Here is an 8041-nt window from a genome sequence, read left to right as displayed (position 1 = left end):
ATCCGTTCATTACAATGGTCATCCAGTACTTAGTATTTAGACACTACTGTTATGTCATTTTTCAAACTTCACTCAGGAAAATAAATATCAGGATGTACTGTAGCAGTAGAGAAATTAAGAGCTCTGTGGAGCTTGCGATGATCAAAGATTTCAACTTCAACAAGGAACATTGAACTCACGGGCCGATGATCTGATAGCGTTATCTCAGCTCGCTTATAAGAAAGCTGTTTTATGCCTTTTCCTAACCATAATACACGGTCACACCTGCACATATTTAATGTCTTGTAACAAATACTAAGTATGATAAAACATATATGGTAGTAGAACACTAAATGTAAACTTAATTTCATAGAAATTAGACTGCTGCATTCTCCAGAAACATTGGTTTATAGATGAGTAGAAATAACAGAATTTCATCCAGTCGCCAACAATTGGGAAACTCTTTAGTCAGGTCAATAACTTATGGAGTTAAAGAGTAATGATCCAGCAAGTCTCACTTACCATGCTGGGGATCTCTTCTTTTCTCCTTCTTTCAGGTTTTCCCCAACGTATCTATCAGAGTTGATTTCATACTTGTAAGTCGGTGCAAAGCTTATTACCCCTTCTTTCCAACCATCAAACACATGACCACTTCTTAGTTCTTTGATTAACTGCCAAATTTTCCCATCATTAGGCATCTAAAAATTCAAATACACACACACACACACACCCAAAACTGCATCTCGGCTAATAATTAAAAAAGCACCTGTCCCAACCTGATTAACAAACATACTACTCAGTACCTATCTACACCTCAAATAAGGGCCAAGGAAAAAGAAAAGTTATAATCAAGATTGATCGATAGAAGACAAACAATGGTTATCGATTAATCCACATCTAAGAGTGTATATTCACACTGTACTCCAGATTTATAAAAACTCCTCTTTAATTCAGTATTTATAAGGAAAATCGCTTCTTCTCAAGGTACAAAGAAGGTTCTTTAACAAATGAGGGTCCAATTATCAATTCATTAACTAACAAATTATCATCATAATCTTGGTAACAATGGTTAGGCCAGTAAACAATTAATATTGATTGAGGAAAAAAATGAAAATTGAGTCTCAAACCTGATCGTGGTTGAGAAGCTCAGTCCAGTCTTTCTTAGCAACAAGATTCCTTACTTTAGCGTCCAACATATTGATGCGATAATTCAAATCTCCAAACCAGAATACCTGGCTGTTATTAGAAACATTGATAATAATTCAGTTTACATGAATGCAAGAACTCACTCAATGAAAGTACACGCATTTAAAAGTCGAAAATTGAATTGGTAGGTGCTATTCAGGAAATTTTCCATGACTTTAAAGTAGAGAGGGATAGATCTAAATTTTCCTAGCATAAGTATTCCTATGTGTTCTCAGCCCGACAAAAAGAGAAAATTCAACTAAACTCATACAATATACTTACTCATGAGATGGAATTGTCTGTGGTTGATCAACATCAAAGACAGATGAGAATTGTGTACGCCTTAAAATCTCGTGAACATCATTATTACGCCTTTGCTCAGCCCCATCCTTTTGACCAGAGGTTAAATGAGAACACACAAAGCATAGCCGTGAATGGAAAAGAGACATACTAACTGAAACAGATCCCTGAACAGAAGGTATTATAAAGTTAGATTAATGAAAAATGAAATATAACAGAATAACTCTGCGAAGAATATGTATATGATAGAAAAATATTCAAACATCTGACAAGAACAAACATAAATACGTGAATTTAAACCCGGGACACCAAAATTTAGAACCAAGACAAGTTTCTGCATATGGTATGAACAGATTTCTAATACTTTCAATACCAATCAGTTGATGCAGAACTTGCTGGAAACAACAGGCCAGGAATGTAATGGTTTCCTTTTATTTGAAAAAGAAGGATTTTCACTTCTTTGAGCTGAACTCATAAAGTTGCTTTAACTCTAAGTAAGAAGCAATACCTTATTGCCCATGTATCCCATAAGCCCAATTCCAACAGGAGAGACTTTTAAGTTGTTTACGTGTCTCCTTAATCTTCTACGCACCCATACTGATACATATATTCCAACCATCTGCTTACTTACAATCCGCACATACCGTGGACGCGACTTCACTGCATTCCTTGAACGTGCTTTTTCTGGTTTGACCTCCGATAGTAACTGTACAACAGAATCATCTTCCTCTCCAGAAATTTGATCAGATTCATCAGAGAGAGAATCTAGAACTTCAAGTCCATCATGTTGATCCATCCAGATCAAGCCTAAGTTTCCAGAACTTTGGTGCACTCTTTTCAACCCACAACCACTTAATGCAATATTCTCAGTGCTGGAACTAAGAGAATTTTCCTTCAATTCAAAATCAAATCTTGCAGATCTACTCATTGTTCTTTGCAATTTGAATACAGAAGATAGATCTTGGGGTGTTGCATCCAATGATTGTTCCGGCCAGTCCAATCTTCTGTCAGAATCAATGCCACATATTCTCTTTAAATGGCTATTCTTCCCTCGGCTGATTATTCCACTATCACCATCATTCATGATACCTACGAAATCTTTTCCTGTCATGTTTAGCACAGGGGTGTCAGCCACATCAGCAAGTATATCAGAAGCAGAAGACGTCCTTAAAACTGGAGAAGGAGGTGCACTATAGCTTTTGTGTATGGTTTCAGGTTCCAAAGATTTGTTTAAAGTCTTGCGGATTATAGCCTCCCATTTCCGAATTGAACTTCTGTTCTCTGCTCCAAGTACATTTCCAGCATTCAAAGGAACCACCTCTTGGAATCTGTATAAAATGAATTTAGAAGGAATAGAAAATAAAATGGAATTCAAAGGACGATAATTCTTCTCTCTAAGTTTTCGTTTACAAATGCATTGAATTTATTGGAAATCAGATGAACTGGTCCAAAATGAAGTGAGAACCAATTAATATTGTTAATGATAATTAGTAACGCCTTCATAAAAAAGAAGCCATGTAAAAAGTAAGCAAGGCTAATATCAATGAATATATATGGGAGGAAGTAAGATTTATCTTAGGATGAATCAAGCATAAAATTGTAATGGTAATCACTGTGCTTATAGACATGCAGTAACTCATGTTGTTTTGTGAATACAACAGAACCTAGCACTATTCATCCCTACATACTTATAAAGATGTATCATACCTCAATTCTAAAATTTTACATATTTTTGAGATGTGGTTAGTGTATCATACCCTCAATTTAATCTTCTTTCGGAGGGAAAAAAATATTCAATTTTACAGTTTGAAAGGAATAAACAGTTTTTTAACCCTCTCGTTAAAACAGGATTGGAAAAATTGATTGCAGAGTTTATGCTGAAATTCAAGCTCTTGGATTGACTTAAAAGTAAGCATAAAGTTCTCCGGATAAGTGAACCCAATAAATACAAGTCCTCAAAATTTGCTCAAAAACAGTCTATATAGACAGACTAGTTGGAAGTCATTGAAAACAATTTATCGATTCACAAGTGCTTACCCGAGAATGTATACATCTGCTGGCTCTTGCATACAAAGCCATTCATCAATTTCAAGATCATCAAATGGAAGTCTTCCGGCAACATTCCAAGTGCCTATCATTACTCTGTACAAAAATTAACCAGTATAATAATTAGTGAATCGGCGGAACAAAACAAGTTTACAGAAGATTAATTGTTATCAAAGTTGAAACGGAAGGTAAAATTTCAGATACTTATTTTAGAGCCAAACCTCACATCTTTTGTATTTATGTACTGAAGACGTAGAGTTTCTGATTTTCCTCTCCGGTGTCTCAGGGAATACTCTTTTGAAGGTTTCCCTGGATAAATAAGTTTTTTTTTTCAATATATTTGTGGAAATAAACTTCAGATCTATGCATTAATCAGATTAAATATGTTTTACTATTTGATCTAGCACCATAATATACGATCATTTATAATAACATTTGAAGATGGGCATAAGGTCTAATACAGTTAAAATGATGCAAATTTACATTAAATTTAGTAAAAAAGATTGAGAGAGCAATATGCACAAAAGGCATCACAGAGATAAAAACATTTCTACATGTTCAATTCTTAGTAATCCAGTAGTCAAGAAGGCATAGTTAAGAGGATCCATATACATAAAGGACATATTTGGTACACACAATTGCACATTAACTCATTTTATTCTTTCGATACTGTCTAATTCTGATAAGAATTGCGTACCTAACATATCCCCAAAAGGTATATTTATGGAAGCATGTGAGAGGTGTGTATATGGGGACAGCCATGCATGCAATTGAATCATAATTGCACATATTAATTGAAATATAAATATGGGCACCCAAGCTATTTGATGGATTGAAATTACTGCATCAGAGTTTATTTACCGCTTGAAGTTTGACTTGAGCAATTGGATTGGTTTCCCTCTGTCGCATATTCATGATCCTCGTTCATCCTTTCATCTTTGACGGAACAAGCTGAAATCAAATCGAACAAAAATTCATAAAATTGACGATCAATCACAGAATGAATTGTCATGGGCAATTAATTAACGAAACCCTCACCATCATCCTCGCTCTCTGTATCAACTTCATCTTCACTAAAATCATTAACCTGTGGCTTTATATTCAGCCATTTTTTCATCACAATGGACGGCCAAAATGGCTACGTGAAAAATGAAAAATTACACTGTCATTTATCAATAAACCTAGGCAAAATAACACGCCAGAATTGTCATTACAGCAAATAAATTCATACCTCAGATCGCTTTCCTCTTCGAGCTTTCATCATCAGAGAGAATTTAAAGCAAAGAATTTACGCTCAAAATTCTAATAATATGAATGCTGAAGTTCTGCAATTCCTTCTGTACTATATATGGAAGCAGACAACAGAGGCGTCTATTTTTTGCTGGAGTTTAGTATAAATATGTTTGTTTGGACTGATTAGGAAAATTTAATTAATACTTTATCCAATCGTATGTCGTAGAAATTCGTAACGCGTTTATCGATTGACATAAAAGTAATGGTTAAGAGACAGCCCACTTCCTCAACTTGCAACGTAAATTCTTGATGCTGTCATTTTCATCTTGAAATGAAAAGGCATGATATTATTGAAAATCCCAACTCAGAAGTACTAAAATATTAGCATGTCACTCTCATTTCCACTCCACATCTAACAAATCTATGTACAGGAAATGTGGTTCTGGACGACAGATTTTGTCGAGTTCGATAGGACTTTTATTGACTTGGATGGTTGATTTGATTCGGTACACAACTTGGTAAAGATACAAAAATCGAGTTGTATAAGTGAGTTTAAAATCATGTGGATTAGCTCGAACTTCCGTTTGTCTTAAGCTCTAAAAACAAGTTTGAATCTTAACGCTTGTTCAACACGAGTGTAGAGGACGTGGACCTCATTCGTTGTATTAAATAGACTTATGAAGTATGTATACTAATACCAATTCAAATTATTTCAAGAAAAAAAATACTAAATATGATTAGATATATTTATTAAAAGAGTATCTTCGAAACGAGAATAGTGTGGTTAGAAGAAAAAGTGAAGATGGTAAAGCCGTCCTAGTTGTGACCTACTTATTTCGATAAGACTGACAACATGCAACTATCTTAATTGTGACATAATTCTTCTTTATCTTATTTCGTGGACATTTTAATACAACTTTGAATGTAAAATCACTAGTTAAAAATATCCCTAAGATGATTGTACAAAACCACAATTGTTATTGAAAGTTGAATCAATACTTAAACGTTATAAAGAGACTGACTAAACTTCATGGTACGAAATAATAGATCCAATCAATACTTAAAATATCAATTAATAGAATTAAAGATTCACCCCAATTGGAATTTAAAATTGCATCTTGGGATGCTTAGTGGAATTTAGATTTCTTTCTCAAGAGAAGAACCCTAAACTTAAGTATTGTATTCAATTACCATATGAATACAAGTTGTAAAACTTTTCATAAAAATAAATGATATGTATAGTTTGAAAAGTCAATACTAAAAATTATGAAGTTTGGCTAAAACTAATTGTTAATTTTCACCTCAACTTTTAAACTATTTCAAACAAGCACTTAGTTGTTGACTTGGATAAAGTACCAAATCATCAGGCCGCTAGTCGATCATCAATTGAATCTATAAGTCACTACTATTTAAATTAAAAATATTTATTACATCAAGTCATTTATTTAAGAGTAATACTATTTTATATCAATGGCGTTTAATTAGCACTAATTTAGGTTTGATGACCCATTTAAATTGTGATCATTTTGATTCATTTGACAACTAAAAGTGAGTGTCATTTATTATCCAAACTGGTGTTAAGCATCATCGGTGTTATTTGAGTTGTGCGAATTCTGATTTATCATGTTAACATGTCCCTTTTTGCAACTTGATCGATAGGGATGGAAATGAGCTGGGTTGTCATTCCCGTCTCCCGCCTATTATTTACTTATTTCATTTTATTCTTTGAATACAATCTTAATTTAAACATGTAAAAATAACAAGAAAAAATAAAATCGATATTGGCTTGAGCAGTGATCATGTTTCTCGTTTTTATTGTAATTCTCTAACTGAGAGAATGCGAGACATTTTTTCATCCCTATTGATAAGTCCAAATCAAAAACATCGATCGACTCCAATTATTAGCCCAACATGCATTTTTTAACATTCATTATTATGAATATTAGTAGAGTAAGGACAAGTTGCATGGCTTATCAGTCGAGTATGAAGCAATAATATATAAATATACGAATGAAGTCACCGTCTAACCAACTGATTTAACTTAATTTAGTCGGTCACGACATCACGACAAAGATTTCGCACTACGAAACTCCATTAACATATAATAAAATATTTGAGGTCAAATGGGTAATTAAATATAAAAAATAATATTGTAATTTATCATTTACACAGCTGTATTATTATAGGTAGGCCGGTGAGTGGCACATAAATAAAATAAATAAGTAAATATCGAAATGCATATGTGCAAACAGTAGAGACAAAATTATATATGTTAGCACTATAACAATACAGTGAAGAAGGGGACACGGACGTATGCATAAATTCAATTGGATGCACACGGCGGATCAAGATTTGGGACCATGTACGCCACTATATGTAATGCTACTCTAGTTCATAATTGAACATTAAAAAAATAGTTACATTTAAAAAAATATTTAACTTTTAATTTATTGTAGTATGTGTTGGAAAAAATGAGTAATAGCCCACTTTTGGCAAAATTTCCGATGAGATTCATTAGTCAAATTTGGAAGATCAAAGTTGATCCGTATTCTCCTCCGTGAGAACATCAAAATCATATATTTATTTGCCAAAAAGAAAACTTGGGTGAATGAGAAATTGAAATTTAAAGATGATCATAGGAAGATGGTTATGTGGGAAAAAATTGAAGTTAGTCCCACATAGGAAAAATATGAAAGCAAGAACCACTTTATATAGAATTACACTTTGGAATGGTGTAATCATGTGTAGTATAGAGACTTTCTACACATGCGTGTGCAGGGGGGTGCAAAACTCGGATCGAAATTGCCTTCAGACCTTGAACTTGTGTGCGAGTGCGACCTACGTACATGAATGTCTTTCTCCACTGACCTTTGAGTTTTTGAAACTTCCAAAACACCTAAAAATTGAAGTGACTCCAATGTTAATTGCTATAGAGTTAATGACATATTTATGTTATATTAAATCTCAAGTTTTCCAACAATTAAACATATGAAAAATCTCACCAGAAAACACACGAAATTCTCTCTGCACGAAAAATTCTCAAATTTTGTCGTCTTCTTTCTGTCCAGTGAAGTCGTCTTGGTGGTGATATTGTTCAGACGCTAAATCGGTTCGACGGAGTAGTTTCTGTAGTACTCAGATTTTACCGATTTTGCCGTTGTATCCTGGGAAACATACGCTGGGATTAGACCTCAAGCACTTACGGTGAGAGGGCAAATCTGTTTTAAGGAAACTGTGATTACACAGGTCTCGAATTAAAAGTCTATTTTCAGATTTATATACTTTTCAATTTAAATCT

At 33.7% G+C, this 8041-nt stretch overlaps 1 protein-coding gene across 3 annotated transcripts; it reads right to left on the bottom strand.

Moving 5' to 3' along the window:
* LOC111407491 (type I inositol polyphosphate 5-phosphatase 2-like) lies at window positions 1–4885 on the bottom strand. Of its 3 annotated transcripts, XM_023036999.1 has the most exons (10): window positions 4742–4885; window positions 4549–4648; window positions 4372–4461; window positions 3732–3819; window positions 3502–3606; window positions 1973–2792; window positions 1447–1631; window positions 1107–1215; window positions 502–650; window positions 1–264 (listed from the first exon to the last, which is right to left on the bottom strand). In XM_023036999.1, exons 1-10 carry the CDS (start codon window positions 4772–4774, stop codon window positions 69–71), a joined length of 1875 nt encoding a protein of 624 aa, XP_022892767.1. In that variant the 5' UTR covers window positions 4775–4885; the 3' UTR covers window positions 1–68. The 3 variants fall into 3 exon arrangements, with proteins under 3 accessions (XP_022892767.1, XP_022892768.1, XP_022892769.1); XM_023037000.1 differs by lacking the exon at window positions 4742–4885 and having other exon boundaries at window positions 3737–3819; XM_023037001.1 differs by lacking the exon at window positions 502–650 and having other exon boundaries at window positions 219–264.
* Window positions 4886–8041: the final 3156 nt, after the last annotated feature.

The sequence above is a fragment of the Olea europaea genome, chromosome 13 (assembly GCF_002742605.1).
Source record: "Olea europaea var. sylvestris chromosome 13, O_europaea_v1, whole genome shotgun sequence".
Classification (NCBI taxonomy): Eukaryota; Viridiplantae; Streptophyta; class Magnoliopsida; order Lamiales; family Oleaceae; genus Olea; species Olea europaea.
This window is presented reverse-complemented; position numbering and strand designations above follow the sequence as displayed.

Coding starts and splice junctions, on each gene's coding strand:
- LOC111407491 (XM_023036999.1), bottom strand. CDS start 4,774: ATGATGAAAGCTCGAAGAGGAAAGCGATCTGAG. Junction 3,607..3,731: donor ATAAATACAAAAGATGTGAG/GTTTGGCTCTAA, acceptor ATTTTTGTACAG/AGTAATGATAGGCACTTGGA. Junction 265..501: donor AAGAAGAGATCCCCAGCATG/GTAAGTGAGACT, acceptor AAATATGTGCAG/GTGTGACCGTGTATTATGGT.